This window comes from Cibotium barometz, chromosome 3 (assembly GCF_041138505.1).
Source record: "Cibotium barometz isolate CiBa-2024 chromosome 3, ASM4113850v1, whole genome shotgun sequence".
In the NCBI taxonomy this organism is placed as follows: Eukaryota; Viridiplantae; Streptophyta; class Polypodiopsida; order Cyatheales; family Cibotiaceae; genus Cibotium; species Cibotium barometz.
Genome location: NC_141048.1, coordinates 66280677 through 66308421, shown reverse-complemented (window position 1 = coordinate 66308421; position 27745 = coordinate 66280677). Strand labels below are relative to the sequence as shown.

General features: G+C 45.2%; 1 protein-coding gene across 2 annotated transcripts; it reads right to left on the bottom strand.

Moving 5' to 3' along the window:
- On the bottom strand, positions 1–27745 carry LOC147640424 (uncharacterized). Of its 2 annotated transcripts, none has more exons than XM_086780378.1 (12): positions 27241–27745; positions 25780–25926; positions 25587–25698; positions 25409–25500; positions 25016–25119; positions 24877–24914; positions 11280–11515; positions 11102–11195; positions 10769–10959; positions 10456–10675; positions 10196–10363; positions 1–613 (listed from the first exon to the last, which is right to left on the bottom strand). In XM_086780378.1, the coding sequence occupies exons 1-12, from the start codon at positions 27472–27474 to the stop codon at positions 408–410; spliced, it is 1842 nt and encodes a 613-aa protein (XP_086636504.1). In that variant the 5' UTR covers positions 27475–27745; the 3' UTR covers positions 1–407. The 2 variants fall into 2 exon arrangements, with proteins under 2 accessions (XP_086636504.1, XP_086636512.1); XM_086780386.1 differs by having other exon boundaries at positions 283–558.

Genomic DNA, 27745 nt, shown 5'->3' with positions numbered 1-27745 from the left:
GCAAGAAAACAAAATGATTTCGATAAATTTTCCCATCTACACAAGCAGAGAATTTTTTTGTTACTGAGATTTACACTTCCTATGCTTATCATTCTCGAGCTGCTGCTCCTTCACTCATAATATCCCCAGATCAACACAAATGAAATGTAATATATGTACCACTGGGAAGTTCAGTTATTTCCCCAACTTTTAAACCAAAGTGAAATCTCGACTCCATGAGTGTCTGCTCACAAAGCTTCAAAACATCAAGTCACTCATGCATAGCATATGTGGCATAGACTACGTGCTATATGGCAGCCATGAACAAGAGATGACGCAATCAAATGTCCATAGAGAACGGTTTGGCATTGCAAGTGCCCATCCATGTCATTAATTGCATGACAAGTGCCCATCCATACCTACAACATTCACTTACTTTTCTTGCTTTCTTTCAAGCTGTCTGCAGCTGTACCAGACCGGTCACCTGGTTGAATGCTACCAACAGCCGCTCCTTGTTGGCCACCTTGCTCATTTTCTTCTTTCTTTGTCTCCCCACCAAAACCAAATTCATTGACTCGGCTTTTGTCAACAGGATAGACCCAGCGTTGATATAAATATATCAAGAAGATCACATCTGACACAAATGAGAAGACATTCGAGATTCTCTCTCTCTCTCTCTCTCTCTCTCTCTCTCTCTCTCTGTGTGGCAGTATCCACCCACCACACAGATGTCTCCTTAGACAGAGTGAGGTGCAGCAAGCTAGACGCCCGAGACTCACTGGTCCAAGGAAATGCTCCACTCAACAGTTTCACATCACATTGATCCCACCCCATTGTATCATTAGATCATTGGCATTCACTGGTTTTCCTTCAATTCTGGTAGGTTTTCTTCTTTATGTTTTTTCCATGATCCAGTATGCACTTCATGGATACATAGTAACACTTCTGGTCTCATAAGCCCTTTGCTCTTTCATAAACATTGATAGAACTCTCTTTTTTTCTTCCTCTCTCTCTTCTTGTCTCTCACATGGTTGATACCACCCCACAACGCTCGAGTTTTATAAAGAGCACTTTTATCAGGTCACAAAAGATGGTTTCATCAAGAAACCCAGATCTCTTCAGACACACGTCTCGCGCCATGCCAATTTCTATTGATCAGCTGCGAACATCTTCGCACCAACTAAGGATTGGGATGGGAAGAGCTGAGGATAATCCACGGGAGGCACAGATATGCAGATTATGCTCGACCAGAGGGGATGACTCGGACAAGCACTGCTTCTTCCCATGCACAGTATATTAAGAGATACGGGGAAGATGTCACTGCCTATTCAGAGCTGGTTTCAGTCCTCTCTCACAAGTGATGCACTACAGAGATCAGAGATACTTGAGTATGTACTTGCTCAAGTATGCAGGACACCTACTAGTATGCAGGACAGAGTCGAACAGCACAAGTGCCACATGGCACTACCACATGGCAGTCATGACATGGCATTGATGACGTGGCAGTCAAGTACAGCTGGCCGACTAGGAACATTGGTGCATATATATACGTGGGTAGCCAAAACGTCATATTCATCTGCTTTCCTCAGCGTTGTACTTCATACAGTGTTTCTCTGTAACCGAAGTGCTAGCCAGGCGTGAACTATTTAGGTCACAGGGCTGCGATTTGACGTCTTCATTCTCAGCTACATCTTGTACTTGAATTCAGTTGTATTACTTCATCTTGTACATAATACAAAGCAGTAGTTTAAGACTCGTGTGTGCTGTATGTTTGATTCCGTCGCTCTTCTTTCTATCTCTAGAAAACCCTAGCACATAGGCGCAAGTGTTCTACAGCTGGTATCATAGCCTAGGGAGCCTGCAAATTTCTTTTTTCTTTTCTGGCACCCATGTGGATTCTTGAACGGGTTTGGGGAAAGTAAATATTTGGGTTCTCTTCACTGTACCTGGGTTATTAGGGGTATATTGTGCCCCACCAAACCCTTACCTCATCATGCAGGGCTGAAATCCCTCACCCGGTCCTTGATCTCTAGATATCTGTCATGGATTCACAACTCACTGATTTGCTTCTTAGCATGAAGGCATCCATGGACGTACAGGCAGCTAAAATGGAGACTATATCTGCCCGTCTCGAAAGGATGGAGTGGGCACCTTGAGCATCTAGTATTCCGGATCTAGAATCTAGAAGGGCCCGTGCTTCAGAGCAAGTGTGTCGTGTGCACACAAGGACATGGTGAACATAGTGCTCTTCCAAGGCTGAAGGTTTGGATTAGGCAACCTGATTAGGCATCAATGATGTTGGACAGCAGTCTGCAGCTCCTTGGGGGTCCTGTATCCTGTCAGCAACAGCCAGGAGGCCCATGTGTGCAGCCACGATGATATACATCCAGTCAGGGCAGTCTTCAACAGGCCGACAACTACTTGAATGGCCGGCCAGTTGCTTGTGAGGCTATATAAAGCTAAGCAAGAATTTATTTGGATCACCTAGTTTCCTTTTTGGGATAGGTCATAGAGACTAGGTCAGATGTAAGGCTTTTCACTGGGGTGTGCCCATGGCCACCAGCTTTGTATATACATACATACTTTTTGGTATTTTTAATATATTGTAGATTCTCTCTCTCCTTTCCATTGCTTCTACATGGCTGCATCTATGTGTTCCAAGGAAAGGCGTTGGCTGAAAGAAGACATAGAGCTTCCACGCATGTAACATTGGTATTAGAGCATCACGCTCAGCAAGGCTAAGCAATGATGGTGCCCCAGATGAAGGTGCACAGTCCAAGCAGAGTTCCTACGTGAGTCGGATGCCACTTGAGGCATATACCACAATAGGCTTTCAAGAAAACCGTTCCAAGGGATGATGATCATCCAAGGGGTGGAGTGAGGATGCCAGACTCAATACTCGGGAAAAGAAGACCAAAGAATGTGTTTAAGGAAAGGGCATGAAGGGCCAAGGGACAAGTGGAACAGATATACAAATCTACCCAGACTTTGGAGTGGAATTAGGGTATGGCAAGGTTTTCAATAGAAGGGTTGCAAGGCATTGAAGGATGGCACTGTGGGATTTCATGAAGGGACAAAGGGATGATGACAGTCATCCACGGTCAAGGATTTGGAAGCCCGTCATCAAGTTTAGCAAGAGGGGATGTCATGTGCACACATGGACATGGTGGACATGGTGCAGTTCCCTTTTTGGGATAGGTCATAGACTAGGTTAGATGTCGGACTTTTCATAGTTTTGGAGTGTGCCCATGGCCACCAGCTTTGTAGATACATACATACATACTTCTTGGTATTTTTAATATACTGTAGATTTAGGTGAAAACTCTGCTTCTCTCTCTCTCTCTCTCTCTCTCTCTCTCTCTATTGTTTCTACATGGCTTTATCTATGTGTTCCAACAAAAGGTGTTTAGCTGAAAGAAGACACAGAGCTTCCGCACATGTAACATTGGTATCAGAGCATCATGCTCCGCAAGGTTAAGCAGTGATGGTGTCCCAAATGAAGGTGCACAATCCAAGGAGAGTAACACGACATGGAAGAAGTTCTCAAGAGGTTGGTTGGTGGTGTTCCACAAGATCCACGGGGAATGGCAGCCCCGTGAGTCGGATGCCACTTGGGGCATACCACAAAAGGCTTTCAAGAAAACGGTTCCAAGGGATGATGATCGTCCAAGGGGTGAAGTGAGGATGCCAAACTCAATACTCTGGAAAAGAAGACCAAATAATGTGTTCAGGGACAAGGCATGAAGGGCCAGGGGACAAGCAGACCAGATGCAAGGTTTTCAATAGAATGGTTGCAAGGCATTGAAGGATAACAGTGTGGGATTCCATGAAGGGACAAAGGGATGATGACAGTCATCCATGGTCAAAGCCCGTCATCAAGTTTAGGAGGGGAGCCCAGCCGGCACCGACATTGCTCGGTGCCCTGGGGTGTTGTGCGTACGGCTGCTGCGTGACTCTAACAGATGATGCATGTCCTTGTTGCCAAAGGCTTTTGAATGTGGTGATTGGACTAGAGGCACGCCTTGCCTCACCAACACGCCAGTAGTCTGCTACAAGTGTGTCATGTGCAAGACTTATGCATCCTCATTCCAAGAGCTAATCCCTGAAAGGCAGCAAAATAAAGACAAGATTTAGGACCAGTGTTTGGGCTACAACAGCTAGCATAGGCATGGGGGGCTTTGTCGTGGGACCAGTTTCTATCCACCAACATATGAGAAGCTTATCAGAAGGCATCGACAGCATTTTGAATATTCTGTGTCCAGGGACCTGCCCAACAAGCAAGTCGGCCAGTCCACAAATGCTTCAAAGGGCTATATATAGCAACTGCTTGGCTCATTGTTGGATATTAAGCCCCTTATGGATTGAGTTGCTAGACTAGGACTTCTAGGAGTCGGAAATCCTTTTCAAGGGCAACCTAGGGCTTGCCAAGTTGTACTTCCTTTTTGTACTATATGAATATATTGAAACTCGGCTATTTCTCTCTCTCCTCTCCATCTCTCTTGCTTGCATTTTGCATCAAGTTGTTCCAGGATGGTGCTTATGGCTGAAAGAAGACTCCTAGAGCTTCCGCATGTGACATTGGTATCAAAGCATCAACCTCAGCAAGGCTAAACATTGATGGTGTTCCAAATGAAGGTGCAGAGTCCAAGGAGAGTAACACCACATGGAAGAAATTCCCAGGAGGTTGGTTGGTGGTGTTCCACAAGACCCAAGGGAAGTGTTCAAGGACAGGGCAAGAAGGAAAGGGAACAAGGTGGAACAGATGCACACATCTTCATCAGATTTGGAGTGGATTTGGAGACCAGGTAGGGTTTTCAATGAAAAGGTTGCTACGAAGGGAAGGATGACGGGTTGGGAGTCAATGAAGAGACAAAGGGATGATGGCAGTCATCCAAGGACAAAAGTTGGAATCCCGTCGTCAAGTTTAGCAAAGGGGGATGTCATGTGCAAGACATGTGCATGCTCATTCCAAGAGCTAATCCCTAAAGGGCAATAGAATAAAGACAAGATTTAGGACCAAAGTTTGGGCTACAGCCTACAGCAGCTAGCATAGGCATGGGAGGCTTTTTGGTGGGACCACTTCCTGTCGGCCAGCATATGAGAAGCTTATCACAAGGCGTTGAGAGCATTTTGAATATTATGGGCCAGGGACCTAGCCGACACGCAGGTCGGCCAATCCACAAATGCTTCAAAGGGCTATATATAGCAATTCCTTGGCTCATTGTTGGGTATTCAGTCCCTTATGGATTGAGTTGCTAGACTAGGACTTCCAGGAGTCAGGAATCCTTTTCAAGGGAAGCCTAGGGCTTGCCAAGTTGTACTTCCTTTTTGTACTATATGAATATACTGAAACTCAGCTATCTCTCTCTTCTCTCCATCTCTCTTGCTTGCATTTTGCATCAAGTTGTTCCAGGATGGTGTTTCAGGCCGAAAGAAGACTCCAAAGCACCTTCCACATGTGACAAGGTGCTTCAGAGGGTGATACTGTGTCTACTTTGATGGCTGATCCTGCACCCCCTTCTACTATGGAGCAAACTAGATGGAATGGCAAAGACTACTTGGGTGTGCAACGCTTTACTAGGAACGCAATGAGGCACGTGTTACCTTCTACGTCGGCAGCTTGAGACAGAGCATATGAATGAGAGAGATTTGATGGATGATTTTCTCACGAAAGTCACAAAAATCAAAGATTTGAAGGAGTAGCTTGCAAGTGTGGATGAGGTGTATCCTAACAATCCATTGGTGCCCATCGTTCGCAATGCATTGCCAGACTCGTACAAGAGCTTTGCTTCTACCTGATGAAGGGTAATCCAAATACTCTGACATTTGATGAGTTGGTTTCAATGCTCTTGCAAGATGAGCAGTCAAGGCAAAAGTCTGTTATGCGTACTAGGGATAAAGCCTTTGCAGCAAAACAGCGTAGTAAAGGCAAAGCATTCTCACCCGCAACGTGCGGGCGGGGCGCGGGGGGGAGGGGGGAGTATATAAGTCTAATAAGACAGAGTCAGCGCAGTCCTCTAGCAAGGACGCAAAGGGTGACAAGCCTAGGAAGAAGGGCAAGTGCAACTATCGCAGGAAACATGAGAGAACAAGGGCGACAAACCTAGGAAGAAGAGTAAGTGCAACTATCGCACGAAACCTGATCATTACATTAATGTAGATGTAAATGTATCTCAACCTTATGATTTTGTTCAAAATGAGCAAGAGAAGAAAGTATGCAAGCTGCAGAAAGCTTTGTATGGCCTTATGTAGGTTCCCTGAGCATGGTATGGGAAGATTGATGCATAATTTGTTGCACATGGTTTTTGCAATAGTCCAACTGAAAGTACCCTCTATGTCAAGAAGACTAAAGAGGAAGTTTTGATCATCGTTCTATATGTTGATGATATGCTGCTCACACGCCTTGATGATGAGAAGATTTCAGCCTTCAAGGCTGAATTATATGCGTCATTTGAGATGACACTTGGGCCCGTTGCATAACTATTTAGGCATTCAATTTCCTCAAGGTGATGATCGTATTGTCATGTTGATGTCAAAGTATATGCAGAAGCTGCTGAAGAGGTTTAATCTTGAAGACTGCACGCTATTGCTACACCAATAGAGAGAGATGCCAAGCTTAGTCTCTAGGATCCAAGTGACTCTTTTGATGACATGAGATATCAACAAGCTGTTGGATGCCTTATTTTTTATGCACTATGAGGCCAGACATTCAGTTTGAGGTCTCCCAATTACGCAGATTTATGTATAGCCCAGGTACCAAGCATTGGCAAGCTCTCAAGCGGGTTTTCGCTACTTGCATGGCACTCAATGCTCTATCGCGGGCGCCGCGTGGAGGGAGGGGGAGGGGAGGGTGGGTGGGTTCTCATAGTTGCTAGATGCCTGGTTTTTTATACACTATGAGGCCAGATATTCAGTTTGGGGTCTCCCAATCGAGCAGATTTATGCACAGCCCTGGTACCAGGCATTGGCAAGCTCTTAAGCGGGTTTTCACTACTTGCATGCCACACAATACCTTGGATTGTTCTATCGCGGGCACCGTGCAAGCCGCGCGGGGGGGTGGGTTCTCACAGCTGCATGCCTTTGGTGATACCAAATGGCCTGGATATTACGACGCCAGAGTATTCACTAGTGGCTTTTGCTTTCGTCTTGGTGACTCGTGTATTTCGTGGCTCAGCAAGAAGCAACCAACAATGGCCACTTTGAGCTGTGAGGCTGAGTACAGGACAGCTTTTACTGTACAGCTGAGTTGTTAGTTGCGTTGTTTGGCTCATATGCCTTGTGGCTGATTTGGGTGTTGGTGGTCAGTCGTCCTCCACTACCATAATCACTGATAGTCAAAGCACATTGGTAGTTACGAGGAACCCCGTGTTCTATGCTCGCACTAAGCACATTGAGGTGCAATATCATTATGTCAAGCAAAGACTCTCTGCAGGAGAGATCAGCTTGGTTTATGTGCATGTGCATGATAACAAGCTTTGGGCTTATTGCCTTTTGAGGATTGCTCAGCCATATTCTTGTACATGTTCACATCATCACTCCAGGAGGGAATTTGTAGATTGTTTGTCATGGTAGTGATATGTGAACTCATGTAGGACGAGGCTAGGGAGCTTTTTCACTCTTTAGGAGGTTTTTTTCCCAAACCGTGTGAACACCCTCTTATCCTACATTTTGGGGTGTACTTATCCTTTGTACTTGCTACACATTTCATTATCAAGCAATCTACATCAAGTTGTGTGCACTCTTCCCTCTCATGCTTCTCTGCATCTCCATGAGTGAGTGTGTGTGTGCATTGCTACTGCTGCTGCTGATGCTGCATCATCCTCAACCCCAACAATCTTCCAGCTCCAGATGCCGGACATTCTTCAGTGCCACCTGCTATTGTGCTAGCAGAGTTTCGGGCAGCCCCCTTGGTCACAGATGCCCTCTTCCAGACCACCATATACATTCAGCAAGAATATGCACTCACTAGAAACCGTCTCCCAAGACTGGCACTTGTGCACTCTTCCCTCTCACGCTTCTCTGCATCTCCATGACTGAGTGTGCGTGTGCATTGCTGCTGCTGCTGCTGATCCTGCATCATCCTCAACCCCAACAATCTTCCAGCTCCAGATGCCGGACATTCTTCAGTGCCACTTGCTATTGTGCTAGCAGAGTTTCGGGCAGCCCCCTTGGTCACAGATGCCCTCTTCCAGACCACCACGTACATTCAGCAAGAATATGCACTTACTAGGGACCGTCTCCCAAGGCTGGCACTTGAGTCATCCCTGTAGTTCGACCAGGCGAGAGAAAGAGAGAGAGAGAGAGGCATGCCAGACTACCCTCAGTATCACCATCAATACCAGCACCAGAATGGTACTCCCAGGTGGTTGAGTGGTTTGACACATGGCCTCCAGATGGACCGGCTCCCTCCTTTTCAGTATAGCATGGACTCCCCATACCTGGATCTCTAAAGGCAAGAGATCAACCGTATTATTCAGTTGGACTTGCTAGGGCTTCACATACATTGGGAATGAGTGTCCCAGCCACAGCTTAGCAGGAAGCTCCACTTCTATAGAGAGAGTTTCGGAGGACGAATTCATTGAGAACCCACAATACATATGTCTAGACACACATGTCACATGCCATGCAGATAGCTATTGATCAGCTCAGGGTATCCTCACTGCCTTGGGGTGGAAACTGGTAGAGCCAAGCACATCTCACGGGAGGACCAGATATACAGAGTATGCACTACAGGAGAGGTGGAGGATGAGGAGCACTAAATGATATAAGGATCAGAGATGCCTAGGCATGTTCCTGATGGATCTCAGACACCATAGAGGCGCTGTTTTGAGTTAGCACTCCAAGAGAGACTCAGTAGGACTCATCTCAGATTATCATCACAGATTTCTTTGACATATGCCCCCATACTTCAGAGGCCACCACTCACACACACAACCCCTCGGTAGCACCCAGGGGGGTACTAATGAGGGGGCTTGATCCACGGTGCGGGAAAGACGTCTCTGGCCCCAGGCATCACAATCCTCCACCCGCCAGATGCAGATCAAGGATGCTCTCTGACACCATGGAAGACTCCCATTCATAGAAACCCGACATCTTTTCAACCATCAGATCTGTACTTGCCGAGAATGGTATAACCGTCAGCCGATCGTTTTGCAAGGCTCCCTCTCACACCGTGCCATGCGCTTATAACACAGGCATTGGCAGAAGAAGTTTTTTTCTCAGTTCTCTTCTTACCATGACAGTATTGTATCACCTTTTGGTCTCATAGACCCTTTGGGTATTTCATAGACCGTTTGGTCCCTCTGAAGATTGTTGATAACACTCTCTCTCTCTCTCTCTCTCTCTCTCTCTCTCTCTCTCTCTCCCCCTCACGGTGCCTGTTTCTTTCCTTCTGAGTGATCTCTGTACAGAGAGATGCAATGGAAACAACTATGGTGCTGTACCATGCACTTTACAAAGCCGTAGAGCAGTGAGGAGATTTTACCGTTCATAGATTTTTAATGCAAGTATACAACAGAAATAAGTAAGAAGATCATCATAATTGCATGAAACACTTTTACTACCTTTTGAAACGTATGAAATGATTCGTATGTTTCAAGCCAGTTTTTTCCACCCCATTTTTTTATGAATCTTTGAGGTCTAATAGCAACCCACCTCGTATACACAACAAGTGTACCTGCATCTCAGTTTGAGTAGTGCTGCCTGCTACAGTCCCTTGGTCATGTTGATTTGCGTGCAGCAACTTCCTATGAAGGCCCACCCCAGAACCCTGTTGGCCTGGGTTGCCAGCATACTAGCATGGGCAGGTTTAGATCATGCCATTGGCCTGGCATTGCACGTGGGCTGTCATCAAACCACAGCAATAATGGTCCACCAGGTTCCAATCCTCCTTGGCACATCTAGCGCACCCATTGCAGGGATGCTATTGAGGGGACACCTACTCCCCATACACAAACTGTTGGCACCATTTGAACATGAGTTATTCAAACCTGACCCATCAATGTTTCCAGGCTAATTGCCATCCTACACAAGGGCGCAAGGCAGCTTTCATTCAGATCTGGAGCCACAGCCCTTTTTTTACTGGCCCCAATTGTGCCCAAATGGTGTTTCCGTCCTCTGACCACACCCCTACACCAAAATTATTCTACAAGGCATCTACACTAGCATGCATGAGGGACAAAAAACATAAATCCAAACACATTGAGTAGCGCCATACCATCACGAAAAACAGACAATCGATGAAGCATCGGCATCTTGATAACGAACGCAAACAGGTCATCTATGATTGTGTTCAAGAACTTGTAGGTCATTTGCCTCCATGGTAGATGGGCAACTGACTTCAGCTTATAGTTGATGAACAGCTGTGGACACATCATGATAAAGCCTGCAATAACCAATACCAAGGGCGTGAGTTCAAATCCTAAAAATCTCAATGCCACTCAAAGAACATCACTGGATGAAGTGTAAACAACCCACCAAAAGTGTACACGCAACTTGTACACGAGGACAATATCCACGAGTACCAACTCTTGTGGCGTTCATACATGAGAGAATAGATAGAGAAACATATCACCAAAAAAAATAACAAGTAAGACAAATATTTCATTGCCAAATCATCATATTCCTTAGTCTTGTTGCCTGCATAAGATTCCCGATCTCTGAACCTGAGGATAGGAAACCCCCGGCTTCGATCAACCTGTAACAATATACCAACAAAACCACTTACACCATATCTTGAAACTTATGTAGAAAATGGTGTGTGAAGTAGGGACAAGAGAGAGAAACACACTTCAATATGCATGGCTTTCCCTATCTTCCAAAATTCAATGCAGCAGCCAACACCGGCACTTGCAAGAATCATCCATGAGGTTTGGTTGTCTAACAGATACAAGAAAACGACCAGCTGACAGATAAAGCTGACAACAACTGTCTTTGCCGACAAACCCTCCATGGACTTGTTCTTGTTCCAAAACTGAATGTCTGCATGAATCACAATACGCATTGAGTTACAGCATGCCAAGCACAAAAATGTAAGAATGTGGTTCAAACCTCTCCCCCCCCCCCCCCCAAAAAACCCACACACGCACGCACACGCACAATGTAAGGATGCAGCAAAGATTACCATTCTTGAATGCCAGAAAGTCAAATATTGTGTGCAGCAATGACACACACACCGTGATAACCAACAGGTAAGGGTTGCCCTCCAAGAACACCCTCTGTTAAAAGGTGTGCAAAAACCAGTTGAGTGCAGAGAGGTAAACACTAAAGAGAGCATCAAGCCAAACAAGCTAAAACTGCACCTTCAGTTCATCGGCTTCTCCTTCCAGCATACTTCCATAGCTGCGGTGGATTTGGAAAGATTGATCTATTTGCAGAAACATCTGCCACTTTGTTAAGCCAATAGGACTTAATTCAAGGTTCAACTTTAACTCTGCCACACTCTCATTGACAGCCACAAGCTTGTCCCTCAACAGCCAAAACTCATTGAAAAATATTGTCGGAAAATAATTGCCTGTCTTTTGATCAATGATCAAGTCTGATTCCCAAGTCAAGGATTTTAAAGGTCTGATGATCTACCTTATCCTAAATAAGCATCATTACTCATTGAAACCACCTACCTTAACCTGAAATAAGCATAATTACTCATTGAAACCACGGCATGCTGCATGAGTAACCCATCAACAAACTCTTCAAGGTAATTAAGACTCTAAAATTTCTTGACGACGAGATTGAATGCCGTTATAATGGTGGGGGTGTGGCCCAAGAGATATGGTGCATTTGCTTTATTGCTTAATGTGTAGGGGACAGATTGTCTGGCTGTAAACAGCCCGTAGATGACGACTTGGACACCTTGCCTGCGTTTCTGGAAATGCTCCTACCCTGGATGTCTTCAGGCATTACAAATCTGAGACTATGAAATTAATAAATTATATAGCTTGAACTTTAGTATGAATTTTGAAATTTGAATGATGAAAATGAAAAGCTGAAATTCTGAAATTATAAAGCATGAAATTTTGAAGATTCTGAATTTCCAAATTCTGGAAAATCTGAAAATTCTGAAAATATTGGAAACATAACAGTTCATAAACTAGTTATAGGGCAATCTAGGCTGTAGCTAGTAGCAAATACTGAATCATGAGTGACGATTCATGACTAATGACTCATGACTCATCCTCAAGAGTCGCGGGTTGAGGCTTGGACCTCAACTAGATTCCTCATCCTGTTCTTCCTCCACATGAGATGGAGATGAAGCAATCTCATTATCATTGGAGTCATCATCTTCTTCAACTTGCTCTTCAGCAGCAACTTCCACTTGTGCATTTGTGGCTTCCCGGATGCTCCTCAAGCTCTTGAAGTTCCTACATAGAAATCAGCCTTTCATCATCTTTCTCTTTGTTAATCATCTCCAAAGTAACCTCCATCTTCTCAGACCCTCTAGCCTTGATGTTTGAAACAAGTCAAAGGTTTGTAAACAAACTTCTCTATGTTTGAGGGCTTCAACCTGTTCCTTCTTTTTGTATGTATAAGAGAGAAAGTGCTCCAATTTCTCACATGGAGAAGTTGTACTCCCTTGAGAAAGCATATGAACTGCCAATGCTTGCAATTTTGGAGTACATGCACCTGCCTGATGCATTCTTTTCTCCTCTTTTGTAAGTGCACGAGAGAAGGAGCCCCCCTCCGATCTGTATACATCCAACTCGTTTGTCAAGACTCCCTCTTCTGCCACATTGTACCCACTATAGCGCTCTATGAGTGTCATCCACCCATTTTTCACCTCCCCATGTGCCTCTTGCCCCTTTCCTCTCCAAATAGGATGCAATCCAAAACCTGCAGCATGCAAGGGAGAGTGCGTCATGTCCCACCGATTAACACAAATCCTCTCTCTAGGCTTGTCAACATTGACACCCTCTATCACGTAGCCTATAACGGCATGCGTGAGCCACTTGTAGCGGCGGCAGAGCTCAACCGGACACGGAGTCCACACGCCAGAGTGCGTGTGGTGAGTGTGTCCAGGGTTCAAGGGTGAGGCGCCCGGGTCGGTGGACCGTGGGCCACGGGCGGCTGGGCTAGTATAGGCAGGCAAGCCACTAGATAAGCCCGGCAATGTGGAAACGTATCCACATTCCTCTATGGTTGGGTGGTGACTAGAGCTCCTTGCCCTCTTGTGCTATGGAGGCAATTACGGTGATGTAACATTGGTATCAGAGCAAAGTTGGATCGACCACTCGCTTCTCCGCGTGATCGAGCTCCGGAAGAGATAAGTCTTATCTTTGTTTTTCAAATCTTTTTTTCTCTCTCGTTTTTCTCTACCTGTCTGCCTGCCTATGTGTGGAAGAGGATAAGGTGGAGATCAAGGAGAATTGCACATCCTTAAACTAGGACTTAAATGGATTCCATGCCATGAAATCAGAACTACGCTAGAAAGACATATATGTCAAATTAGGTGCACTTAGGAAATTTGGGGTGTTTTTTCCTTGTTATCGAGGCTAGTAGTTTTTGCTTCATGCAAGGCAAGGGGTGAAGGTATCTCTACGACAATAGAGCAGGCCATAGCATAGTAACAAAGGGCCATGGAGGCCTACAAGGCATGGGTGCAACAGAACCGCTAGCTGGTTGCTTCCCTTGAGAACATATTATCGACACTGCACCCCAGTTTACAGGCGTTCGCTAGAGGAACAGCGGCCGAATGCACACTTCAAGAGGCGGAGAGCCGAGGCAGTTGTGGGACAGTGGCTTCTCACTCTTTGGAAGCAAATCTAGGGGACTGTGAATGGGCGGCTGCAATCAGAAAACAAGCAGTAGAGATTTTCAGTGGCAGGTCTCTTGAGTGGTTCGTTGTGCTTGATGTGTGTAGGATACCAAGAGGAGAGCAAGAGAGACTCAGTGGAAAATGGCAACTGCAGCCGACAGTGGCAAAGAAAACAAAACAAGACTAAAGTCTTAGGGCTCGTTTCCCCATTCATGGAGAAGTTAATCAAGCCGACACAAAACACTGCACGAGTATTCTCATGCTTGGTTGCACGTAGTCAGTAGTCAGTACTGCATACATGCATCTTTGTGGTCATTGCATAGTTGGAATCGCAAGAGGGCCATATTGCATCAAGTGGACACTCAATGATCAAGCGGAGTTCGAACATGAATACAATCAAAGGATTGTTTCCTTATGGGTTAAAAAGATAAGGTTGTTGGGTGAGGTTTCCAAACCCGAATCGGTTGTGCCAAAGAATTAATTGCTTTGCAATTTGTCGGTGATCATGAAGGTGCAATGGTGCATTGGTAATTACCTCCAGTGTGTCCCAAGAATTCGAGATGATTGAAGCAAGTGTAACTCGAATTTTTTTTAGCTCTAGGTGTGCGCAGTCACACAAGGCATGAGCTTTGACATTTTCTAGTTTATGTGTGCCAAGTCACACACAAAGCTAGGCACACAAAGATGTTAGCTTCCATTGTTGGGATAATGCATATCAATCCATTGCCCATTTTTGTCTTGCATTTTTGGGCCGTGATGTTGTAGCCTATCCTGTTAAGGCTTAATAAAGTCAAGCCAGAGAGCGTATGGTCCTAGATTCATGAGACGATCTCTTGGATGAGGACGTACTAAACAACCACAATGTTGTGCTACTAAACAACCAAAGTGTATTATGCTAGTCCGCACACATGCAAGTGCTCGTGCATGGTCCGTAGAGATCAACTATTCTAAGATTTGAAGTGATCTTAGAGTGAGGTCCATAGTGATCTTTCAATTCAGAGTCTACCGGAACCTGGATGTTGATGATGTTCATTGTCCAATTGTTTGACGTGACTTGTAATAGAGTACAGAGCTACTCTACCCATGTAACTCGCGGCGGGTGCCCGGGGGACTAGGACCTTTGACACACTTGTTGATACCATCAATGCATATTAAAACACTTAAACATGGCCACAGCCTTAACACATATCCATCATCACTTTGCATAAAACATAAAAGCTAGACAAAATATCCACAAATGCTGAAAATGAAGCTTGCCCGTGTGACACCGCATAGAGGTCGGAATGGGCCGACCCCCCCTTGGAGTATTTTATTACCCAAGGAGAATAATATCATGTACAAGCTTTGAGGGCCTTACTCTCCCCACGGGAGATGCCGGATTTGTTAGACATCATCCCCTACTTGCTGGCTTCCTATTTGGTGTCCTATTTTAGCCTCTAGGGCTGACCATGTTAGTCAGAGGGGCTGGTCACCCCTCACTCATATTTTACCCATATTTATTCCCCATTTTATGGTCTTGGGATTTTCCCCAGTCGTGGAGGTATTTATCCCTAGTTGGCTGCCTTCATGTAGAGGTATATATAGCCGGCATGCCTCCCTCATATTTTTACTGCTTGCATTGCTTGCCTAGCTGCAATCCCTCACTTACGAGGTTCTCCCCTCTTGCTCGGGACATGTATTCCTTTTGATGATGATATTGAGAGCACCTTCTCACCTGTGTTTCCTCTCCATCTTTCTCTCTCACTCTCTCTCATGTGTTTCCACTTTCCCTTCTTCCGCTGCACATTCTATCATGGTATCAGAGCGCCGGTGATTTTCAGCGTTGGATGCTCCCTCCTATACCTCTTCATATCTGCGTTTTTCTCGCCCCTGGACAGACTGCGTTTTTGCGTTTTCAGCAAGGGCAGCAGCACATAGGTTGCTGCGTTTTTCTTCAAGTGGCTGTCTACAGCAATTTTCAGCAGTTCTCAGCATTCATACCCCCCCTGTAGTGCTGGTTGCCTGTTTTGTACAGGCCAACAGCAGCATATTTGCTGCGTTTTTTTCTTCTACAGGTTTCTAATGCTGATTTGCTGATCTGAGGCTTGGGTGTACCTATTTCTCCAGAGCATTTCCATATTCAGCCCCTTATACCTCTGCGTTTTCAGATTTGCAGCCATGGTTGCTGCGTTTTTTCTGAACCGATCTTGCTGGTAGCTCTACCTTCACTTGGGCTTCATCTGTTGGACCCGAAGGTACCTTCTCTTCAGCGTTTTTCCTCATAGGAGGTGTGGACACTGGTTGGCCTGAATTTTCAGGTTTGTAGCCCTTGTTTGGCTGCGTTTTCTTCTCCAGTGGACACAGATCACTTGCAGAGGGGGTTTCTTGATTGGATTGTGGCTTTGGAGGCAGTTTGGTACTTGAGGAGGATTTTGAATTTCAGATTTCGGTCAGCGTTTTGCTGATTTTGGAGCATCTATACCTGTATTTTGTTCCTGGCCTACACAGTTTCCCGGTTTCTACATGTTCCTTGCCTTCTGTTGGCGGTGGGAGTGCTATTTTTTGCTGGATAGCAGTGTTTTGGCTGCGTTTTGCTTCCCACAGGAGTTTTCTACACTCAGAGGGGGCCTTTCTCCAGCTACTTCACTTGAGGATCAGTTTCGGGAGCTGTGTTGTATCTGTGGAGACATTCTTCTGACAGGAGTTTACAGTTATTTGGAGGAGAGCAGTGATCTTTTCAAAGACCTTGAGCAAAGTTTATTTTGTCCGAGCTTGTGTTCTTTGCAGTATTTGCAGAACAAGGAGGGTGTTTTCCCCTTTTGCGGTGTGATCCTTTCACATGGATCTTTTATCTGTTGCTGATTCTTGGGATTTGGTTCTACTTCTGGAACAGTCTTCTGCTATCTGTGATGCTTTTGAGGACTTTGTTGCCACTGCAGTTTATATTCCTGCTTCCCTTCCTCATTGTGAGGAGTCTACCTATGCCTCTCTTTGTGATGCTTCTAAGGATGCCCCTCCCCCTGCCAGTTCTAATGGCTTGTTGTTTTGGAGGATGGTTTTTTGGACCCGGTGGGATGCTTTGGATCTGTGGTTGCTAACCGTGCCTGGGGCACAGTGGTACTTCCAGAGTTTTTTGGATTTGGATCAGAATCAGGTTGGGCTTGTACGAGTCCGACGATATCATTTTTCAGAGGGGGATGTGGAGTCCTTTCATCTTGCGATGCCCACCTCAATGGCGTGTACTTATGTACAGCATTGGGCAACTCATGTTATGAAGTTTGAGCAAATGGACCCCATATTTTCTACAGAGTCTACACATCTTGCGATGCCGACCTTTTCAGAGGATGCTTTTATACAGCATTTGGCTACTCTTGGTACAGAGTTGGAGCAGATTCACTCTATTTCTTTTGAGGGTTCCAGTGAGGAGCAGTTTGCTTCTCCCAGGATTGGTTATATACAGGATCTGATCTTGGTTGGTTTTGAGGTTTTTCATACCTTCTACAGGCTGGATACATGACATTTGACTTCGGGGAGTGTTCTTACACTTGGGTTTGGAACCATTATTTGGAGCAGCACGTCGCAGCCTATATCGTTGTTTTCTTCCAGAGGAACGGTGTACCTGGCAGCTTGTTCTGTTGCTTTTGCCGCTGAGTTGCTGAGGAGATTGCTTGTGGAGCTTTCTTGGTACCTGTTTCTGCAGTCTTTCATCTTTGATCGAGGACGGCGTCTCTGGCTTCTTGGAGTTTGCTCAGCATCCGGTGCTGAGAGGGGGTGTTAGACATCATCCCCTACTTGTTGGCTTCCTATTTAGTGTCCTATTTTAGCCTCTAGGGCTGACCATGTTAGTCAGAGGGGCTGGTCACCCCTCACTCATATTTTAGCCATATTTATTCCCCATTTTATGGTCTTGGGATTTTCCCCGGTCGTGGAGGTATTTATCCCTAGTCGGTTGCCTTCATGTAGAGGTATATATAGCCGGCATGCCTCCCTCATATTTTTACTGCTTGCATTGCTTGCCTAGCTTGTCTAGCTGCAGTCCCTCACTTACGAGGTTCTCCCCTCTTGCTCGGGACATGTATTCCTTTTGATGATGATATTGAGAGCAGGTTCTCACCTGTGTTTCCTCTCCATCTTTCTCTCTCACTCTCTCTCATGTGTTTCCACTTTCCCTTCTTCCGCTGCACATTCTATCAGGATTATCCATATACAAATGCCATAACACAGCCCAACACGAGGCAACCAAGCCAGAACATAGGCTGTAGAAATGCCGAGCCAATAATATAATCCATATACCTCCGTGTGGGTACTGATTCTTCCCCAAAAACCACGGGTCTTCATGCAATAGAGCTGGTACAGCAAGTACAACTCTCCATTCAGCCAGTACAATAGGTACAATGGCTAGTACAGCCGGTACAGTTGCTGGTACAACAGGTACAGTGGCTGGTATAGTCGGTACGGTGGTTGGTACAGCAAGTACAAATGCTGGTATAGAGTCAGGCCTGCACCCCCTTGTTGTTTGTTCGTTTGCAGGTTTCGAGTCTCGTACCAGGAGCGTTCCACGAGGAGATCCAGTCGGGATTTGACAACAGTACCGGATACACCTCAGAAAGAGCACCCGCCAACCTATTTCCTCAAAATAAAATGCCACCACAAACAGCAAGGAACTGTGCTTGGCTGCAAATTCCCACACAAGTGTGCAGTGAACTCCAAGAATAAAATGATGAGTTGCTGAACACACTGCACCCATTATCCCTCAACAGTGAACCGTGAACACATCATGTCCCAAAAAAAAACCTCGAACAATGAACTTGGAACTCATCCAATCCATAATCTCTGCTACACCAAGCAATAATAGATGTGGACCACCTCATACATGGAGTCGTGGACCAGTTCCAGCAGTCGGCCAGCAAATGGGCTGCCTCCCAAGCCACAGAAAAAATAGGAAAAATAGGAGAAAAATGCGGAGAGTGGGGAAAAATGATAAAACACCTCATAAGGGCGGGCACACCCACAACAAAGGCCCTGGTGTATAAAACTAGACAGGAGATGACTTCTAACACCCCCTCTCACCTCCTGGCTGTGAAACCAACCACAGGGAGCTGGGGTGCCGCCTGAGCAAATCCTGAGAGAGCGACTTCGTGAAGAGGTCCACCGTACTGTCCTCCGTCGAACAGAACTCTAGTAAGATGTCATCAGCAACGATCTGTTCACGAACAAAGTGCCTCTGGATGACCATGGGTTCCTCCAGTGGAAGCCCAAACCTGCAATGCAACCTTTGCATCCTCACCACCTCACAAGCAGCATCACAAGCAGCCCGGTACTCTGCCTCTGTGCTCGACAAGGCAAAAGATGACTGCTTCTTACTGCTCCATAAAACTGCTCCTGGGCCTAAAGTAGAACTCCTCGTGTCCGGATCTCCTCCCCAAACTGAGTCACTCCAACCGTGGAGTCAAACTCCATCCAACAATCCCCCTCCTGTGTAAAAGAGTCCATGATCCTTCGCATGCCGCAGAAACCACAGAAAACGCAATCCTGCCTCCCAAAGAGTCATCCGCAACCATGAGCTCAACTGCCTCATCAGGAAGCTCCCGTCCAATCTGGTGTCCCATCACCAGGTCAATGAACCATTCTGCTTCTGAGTCAAAGAGGCATCACACTGCTCACAAGGATCTACACCTGTTACGGTGCAAAAACAAGTCCTGGAAACCTGTCGAAGACCACGCAAGGCCTTCTGAAACCTGTTAACCACTCCCTCTGAATCCGGAACCACAAAGCCTGGAGTATGCACCTCCTTTTGCAAGTAATCAACTGCCACCTACCTGGCTTTCCAAAAGGTCCCTGTGGAAAGAACATCCTCATCTACTGGAGGTTCTTTGTCCCGAATGGTACGAGACATCAGAGTATAAGCTACCTGTTCAGTTTCCTCTGACTGACGAACACAAGAACTACCAACATCAGTACTGGAGAGTTCCTGCCAACTGCTGCCATCTACTGGCAAGCTATCCACCATCTGGTCCCGGAAAGCCTGCACCTGCAACGTATCCACACACAAGTGGCCATTACCAGACTGCCACTCATCACAAACCTGAGGACCTGGGAGAGAGAGTGCTGAAAGCTTGTATACTCCATTCTCCACTCCGTCTTCCCAAACCACTTGGCCCGTTGCTTTGTCTCGGAGAGCAACAAAATGCTTATCAAACTCCACCCGTACGCCAGTCTTGCAAACCTGATGCACTGACAACAGATGAAAACCAAGTGACGGAACATACAACACCCGGGAGGAATGCTTCCCCCCTCTACCATCGGGAACTATCTCCATCCTGCCCTCACTGTGAACTGGGATAGTGGATGTATCCCCAGTAAGAATATGACCAGAACACCTGCAGAGATCCTGTAAACCGGAACAGAAAGGAGTCATGTGCTTGGATGCACCACTATCGAGAATCCACTCCCGATAATCCGTTGCGGAGAGTCCTCCAATCTCCTCCCTGCCTGAAGAAAATGAAACATCAGTGTCCACCACCTCCAGGTGCACAAAAGCCGGAGACTTCATGATTGCTGCTGAGGAATCTTCACCCTTCTCGGTCTTCCGCTTGGGACACTGCCTCCAATAGTGGCCTTTCACGCCACAATCATTACAGGTCCTCTCTGCCTTTAGTTTCTCGCGATCAGTAACGGACTTCTTCTCAGAAGACTTCTCCGACGAAGTCTTTCCTTTGCCCGTGTTACGGCCTTTCGACCGTTGGCCAGTTAAGGCCTCCGAACCTCCACCCTGAGGAGGGTTCGTGAATCGTTCCTCCTGGTCCAGGACCATGGGCACAAGCTCCTCCACGTGATGGTGCTGAGCCTGCCACTGGTAATCAAAGACGAGTAAAATGCTGAGTACGAAGAGGGCAAATGACAGCAACGTGATGGCCATGTCCTCTGACGATATCTCCTTCCCAGCTTGAAGAACTTCCTGCTGAAGAGCAGGCAGCTTGTTAATATGCTCCCGCATCGTCGACGACTTTGCAGGGTTCATAACCCGCATCTGTACTTCCAAGGAAATCCTCTTCATGGGCGATACCCTGTTGTAAAGAGAGGTCAAATGCTGCCATATACCTCTGGCCAGCGTCATATGCTTTACATGATTGATTACCTGCGGTGTGCAGTTGAGAAAAATAAACGAACGGACCCTGGCGTTGACACGATCCCACATCTGTGTCTCAGCCTCCCGGTCCTTTCGGGTTGACGGTAACTCCCCTTCCTCTACTTCCGGCCGGGGAACCCCAACAATGACGAAATCAGCGAGGTCGTAAGACTCCAGAACAGATTCCATCATAACCTTCCATATGCCGTAGTTGCTCCCGTCCAACTGATGGTCCACCGAGAACGTGGGGAGTGTCGGGATCTTCACATGCCTCTCGGCCATCTCAAACAGATCTGCCATGGCGGGGATGTACTCTGAAAAGAGTGGGTGGGTGGGAACAAAGAAGAACTAATACCTGCAAGTGGCTGTCCAGCAAATCAGCCCGCCGTTCTCTTGCTTCTCCTCTTCCCGAACAGTCCCGTACGGTCCACCAATCAGCCACACAACAGTCCCCCTCTTGCTCACACAAATCCCAAGAACTATCTAGAGCCTAGGCTCTGATACCATGTCAGAATACGCAGCGGACATGATGACCAGATCTAGGAACACAAGATCAAAAACGTATGCAGAAAAATAGAGCACAAGAGAGAGAGAGATAAAGGCGTGTAACTCTGCTCTATATACAGAAGAAGATCCCAGAGTATGATACAAAACTAGCAAGGGGGCTAGGGGCCTATTTATATGGCCCCTCAACAGCAGTCGGCCTGCTGTAGGGCAGCCGAATGGCCCTGAAACTCCACGACTAGCACCCCATCCAGTCGGCCAGCTTGTCAGCAGTCGGCCAACTCATACATGGAGTCGTGGACCAGTTCCAGCAAACGTCCAGCAACGGGCTACCTCCCAAGCCACTAAAAAAATAGGAAAAATAGGGAAAAAATGCGGAGAGTGGGGAAAAATGATAAAACACCTCATAAGGGCGGGCACACCCACAACAAAGGCCCTGGTGTATAAAACTAGACAGGAGATGACTTCTAACAATACGACCACTCGAGTCATTCCAGAAATGGGGTCTGGACTTTATAGGCCCATTCAAGCCACCAGCTTAGAGAACGGGAAACAAGTATATACTGGTTGCCACAAACTACTGCACAAAGTGGGTAGAAGCAAAAGCTTTAAAAGACTACAAGACATCATCAGTGGCAAAGTTTCTGTATGAAACTATCATGACAAGATTTGGATGCCCGATTGAAATAGTTAGCGATTAAGGAAGCCACTTCCTCAATGAAGTGATCAAGAAGCTCATAGAGCAACACATGATTATGCACAAGAAATCAACAGTCTACTACCCACGTGCTAATGGACAGGCGGAATCCAAAAACAGAATCTTGAAAGGAATTCTAATCAAGACCGTCAATGAAAACATGACAGATTGGGACACAAAGCTGCATTCTGCATTATGGGCATTCAAGGACAACTTACAAGAATGCGACGGGACTTGTGCCATTTAGCATGGTGTACAGACTCGTAGCAGTAGTGCCCATGGAATTCCTCACACAAAGCCTCAAAATAGCCATGGCTGAAAAAGATTATCTCCGAAAGAATAGAAAGTTCACAAAATCGAGCAACTCCTTAAATTGAATGAAAAAAGACTATATAGTGCATGGACAACTGAGATTGTGCAGAAAAAGGGAAGCTCCAAGTGGATAGGAACACAAAATTCAAGATCTTTGAGGAAAGAGACAGTCCCGTTATTCTCCTCAAGCAGGGGACCTCACCCAAGAAAGCTGAAAATGAGATGGACAGGCCCATTCACAAACATCGGAAAAATGGAAACAGAAACCTTCAAACTAGCAAGCCTAGATGAAGAAAGGTTAAAGAAACTAATGAACGGATATAGACTGAAGCCTTATCATGGAAGAATGCCAGAACAGGAAGAGACACAAGCACAACAAGCTCGTCAAGAATCGGAAAGCATCCAAGGAGCATAATCCGAATCCAATCAAGATCAAGAATGGGAATCAAGACAGGATTCTGGAAAGAGCAAAAAGCACAAGATCTAAAAATAAAAACTATCCATGTAAATGTAATTTCAAGAAGTATAGAAAGCGAAGAGCCAACTCCAATTGCATGAAAGTAGCAAGAAAATCGATGGTGACACCCCGTAAAGGATGGAAAGGGAAAGGCATCACATCAATTTCACCCCACCACTACCAGGCCATAAATGACCTCGTGGCTTGTGCAATAAGCGCTAATAAACAATATTTGAAAAGAATTGTGGAAAATCATGTAATTATGACCATACCAAGGAGAGACGTGTGATACGACAACGGCCGGGAGGGCCGGAGACACTACAATTGCTCTCTCAAACGCCTGATTTGCATGTTTCTATTGTGCAAAAGCTATGTTGCCCGCACTCTGCTTCGCTGCACTACCTGTCCTCTCCTTGCTAAACTGTGTTGTGATCCCTACCTTCTCTCACCCTACTTTAGTTGGTGGAGTTCGAGTAACTGTCATCCATCCTGTACAAGGAAGCAGACAAACATGCAGAGTGGCTGGAGAAGATAGGCTTGAGGAAGTTTGCAAAGCTGCCCTGGGAGTAGCTCCAACATAACTTCAAGGCAGGAAAACAACTGAAACAGCTCCAGTATTCCAATGTCATCACACTGCCCTCAAAAGAGAAGAGGAAGTTCAACCCCTTGTACGTGTCCGAAGTGTTCCGCTTGCCAACAGAAGGTGAAGTGGAAATCAAGCCTGCCGAAGATAATGACCTGATCGTAGAATTCGGCCCGCTAGAGGGAAAAGCCAAAGAGTACAAGATAACTGGCATGCTCTATGCATGCATAAAGCATAAACCATGCTCTCTTTATGCATGCCTAAAGCATAGAGCATAGAGTACACATGCACAGAGCTTGCATACTCTATACTCTATGAATGTATAAAGAGTATAGAGCATGCATACTCTATACTCTATGCATGTATAGAGCATGCATACATAAAGAGTATAGATGTTCTATATATATATATATACCTTCATAAGGTCAAAAAAATCTGAACTTACGAATTGAGAGATTTGAGAAAGAAATAATAGTGAAGAAGGATAAAGACAAAAACAAAGCATTTGAAAGATCAAAAATAAATAAACTAACAAACCTAGCTACTAAGGAGAGGAAATCAAAAGATAATATCAAACGAAGACTTTTAATTACGACACTAACCAAAAAACAAAAAACAAAAAACAAAAACAAACCAAAAAAAACAAAAAACACAATAGCAAAACAGAGAACTGTAAACTCTAGACCTAAAGCACTAAGAACTAGAACCAAACATTAAGCTAAACTTTAAAAAAGACTTCGACTCAAAAGTACAACCATTAACTCCAATGTTCTATGCATACTTTATACTCTATACATGTGTAAAGAGTATAGAGTGTGCATACATAAAGAGTATAGATGCACACAAAGAGTATGCATGCTATGTATGCATAGAGTATGCATACTCTTTGCATACATAGAACATACATTATAGAGCATAATTATGCATGTATAGAGCATGCCTACTCTTTATGTATGCATAGAGCATGCATACTCTTTGCGTGCATAGAACATAGAGTATAGAGCATAAGTATACATGTATAAAGTATGAATAGAGTATGCATATAGTATTTATAGAGTATGAATACAGCATATTTTTCTTAGCATTGCTCTCATAATTACCTCATTTTCTTGTATTGTAGGTCTCTCACCTTTATTGAGCTGTTAGCTCTTCTCGACCACTCGAGATAAAACTCTTATACACGAGCTGCTTTTTTTATGCATGAGTATGTTTTGTTTTGATCCTTAATCCATGTTTTGTTTTGAAGCAACCTATCAGCAACACCCAAGCTATGTCAACTTACACTTTCGCGCACGCACACACAATCCTATGAGCATTGTTTCAGGCATCCCTGGCCTCGTAGAACGACCACTCACAAATCAAGCAGGCATTACAACAGTACACCCAAAATTGTTTTTCGAGCAGACAGGGATGCAATGCATGGCAATGGCTAACACGCCCTTCAGCACACACATTGGTTTATGCAAAGCAAGACAAGCAAGGATACTGCCTGCAATATGGGGAGGAAGCGCGTTCTTCGAATATCTGAACACCAAAAGAGAGAATAGTTCATTATAAATGCAGAAACCAAAGCCATACAAATAGCATCCTACTTAAGCTCGATTTGCAAATGGCTAGTAACACACCTCGTAAAATCTTCAACCAAACAGATGGTAATATTCGGCTTCCAAAAGGGCACAAATTCAGGTGAGGCCACCTCCTCCTCCAGTTCTGTTTCACTTGGTGTTGTCTTCAAAAACCAACCAACAATCACAATTTTTAGCTTGCCGGACAAAACGAAATTCTAATGATATGATTTTTATATGGGAATGCTGCTACAATTGAGTTCAATGATTGCCGAGCCTTAAAATAGGCTAGGCGTAGTGCTGATTAAAAGTCTTTACAGTCGTATCCCCTGCCTTTAAGAAGAGGAGATCTCACCCATTCATCTCTCATGCACGAACAATCTCCCCCTTCCAACCCCTCTCATGGGCAGAAGAGAGGTGTGAAAAGACCCAAAGTATAAAATATAAAGTTACCGGTGTATCTAGAAGTTCTTGCTCTTCATTTACACCACCCAAAAGGCTTTTCCTCTTGTCAACCTTGGGTTTTGGGAGATGAACTAGAATCGCTGCATGCAGAAACCCGAGAAGATGAGTAACCCCATGTTTTGATAAAGCACCATTTCCCAGCCAAAGAGCACTCAGGACGACTTACGATGGGTTCTGCTGAAAGACCACGAATCATATTCTGGATCACTTGGATCAGGAGTGTACCCAGAGCGAGCAAAGAAGGCATGGGAAAAAACACTTGCATTGCGGTTCACAATCTGCAAAAAAGAAAACATTGAAACACTACACCATTGAACTGAAGACAATTGCATGAATAAAAATGATTGGTAGACAACCACCTCCGAAGGGTCATATACAATGTGATGATGGCGAACACTCTCTGGTCCCCCTATGGCATACGGTATATTTGTTTCATGCCACACAAGAGCCTTCTCATTTCCAAAGTCCATAAACCTTTCTTCCTCCGAGATGTAAAGCCACATATCCTGCAAGATTTCATAAACTAACAAGTTACGTTGCAGACACACATGTGACTTATTACCACAACTTGGCACTCTCTGCTCAACTTTTCATAATTACCTTAAAGGGATGCTTAAGTACATATATATATATATTTTTTATAATGCTCAAATGTTACCAATTTCTTTCCTCGATCATAACTTTCTACTTTTCTTCACTACATCCCTACTCTCTGCATGCAACAAAAGCACGGTAGAAAACAAGGACACTTCTGCATGGCAAGATCTGCTATTCACGGCTACACCAGATAAGCACCCTGATATTGTGAAGGTGCAGGATAAATATCAAGCTGTGGCTCAGGTCTTTGGCGCATCGCTATCATCAACACCAATGAGCTAAAGGTAACTTTAATGAGAAAGTCGGTTGCCAAGAAGGTAAATGGGTTAGCTCAACATACTATGAAGCATCCCGTCATGGGTTCCTCACCCTCCATCCTAAATTACAAATGACAACCCTGCACTATACATGTCCCTTGAGCACAATAGTGCATAAAGGTTATCCTTTTGTACACTAGGAATTTTGGCTCGTGCTGCTTTTCACTCAAAGGTTAAGCCTCTAGGTGGGAAAGCTAGAAGGCTTAGCTTTCATGTTGAATAAACTCAGCTGCCATTCTAGTGTTAATTGAAAAATATGGGCCTCCGTTCTCCTCTACCTCTCCTCGTTCGGCAGACATTTGGCCTAGCATCTTAAGTAAGCCCTCGCTTTACTTGTCCTTTTTTCTGTTACCTAATATTTATTTATTTATTTCAACCAAAAATAACAGTAAGCCCTCTTCTTTAGTGCAAGGCCTTACTTCTTCTTCTTTTTTGGGAGATGGACTGTAGATGCCTACACGGTATCGAACCCAGGACTTCCTTTTAGGGAGACAAGAGCGGTACCTATCGAGCTAGGCCTCACTTCTTTATTGAGGTGTTGACTTCGTGAATTCCCTATTTTAACCCGGCTATACCCATTGATCCTGCAGTCCATAATAATTTGCATCACCTGGACTCAAGAGTTCTTGGACAAGAGTGAAGTTGTCCTGGTTTTTTAATATTATTATTTGAATGAGTAAAAGCAGCCCTCATCAAAAAATCAAGAAAATTGCATGCAAGCCTTTGTTGTTAAATATTGATATAGAATCTGTCTTAAGTAAATCTTAAACTCCATCAAGTGGTGTATGCTCTTCCTTGATTTTTGCTTTTTTACACGTCCCTGTGACTGTGTCTCCGATACATAAACTAAAAAAATCAAATAGGATTGATATTTATTCAGTTCTTCAAAAATTTTAAGAAAGGTACCAGTTTCTCGCCCTTGGAGACGAGGTTGTTGATGAGGAGAGCTGGGTTGGAGGGCTTCTTGGGGGCAAACATCTGAGTGGCGATGTACCAGAAGATAGCCATTCGCATGATCCCGAAAAGAACCTTCCCAAATCCTTGCTGCTGAGGCTGCTGCCGCCCATTCCCGCCCCTCCCCGCCACTGCCCCCGCTGTCGCCGCCGCCACTGCACCGCCCCCACCAGACGGTGGCGCCATGTCTGCTCTTCCGGATCAGCCCACAATTCGGGAACACTTAACCCCAAAACCCGTCTTCGAAAGGTAGCAAGATTAGCGATCCCCTTGTTAAATCTTTTGAGCTCGCAAGCTTGATTAATTTGAAGAGGCAAAAACCTTAGAATAAATCTGAAACCTAATTTAAATTATATATGTATGTAGGAGCAACTCTCAACCTTAGAAAGATCTCCTTTGAGCAATTCGATCTGCGTATTATTTCTAATTGTGAAAAGAAAATAAGAATATCTCGTTT

Coding starts and splice junctions, on each gene's coding strand:
- LOC147640424 (XM_086780378.1), bottom strand. CDS start 27,474: ATGGCGCCACCGTCTGGTGGGGGCGGTGCAGTGGCGGCGGCGACAGCG. Junction 25,927..27,240: donor TCTCCAAGGGCGAGAAACTG/GTACCTTTCTTA, acceptor GAAATCTTGCAG/GATATGTGGCTTTACATCTC. Junction 10,960..11,101: donor CTTTCTGGCATTCAAGAATG/GTAATCTTTGCT, acceptor TGATTCATGCAG/ACATTCAGTTTTGGAACAAG.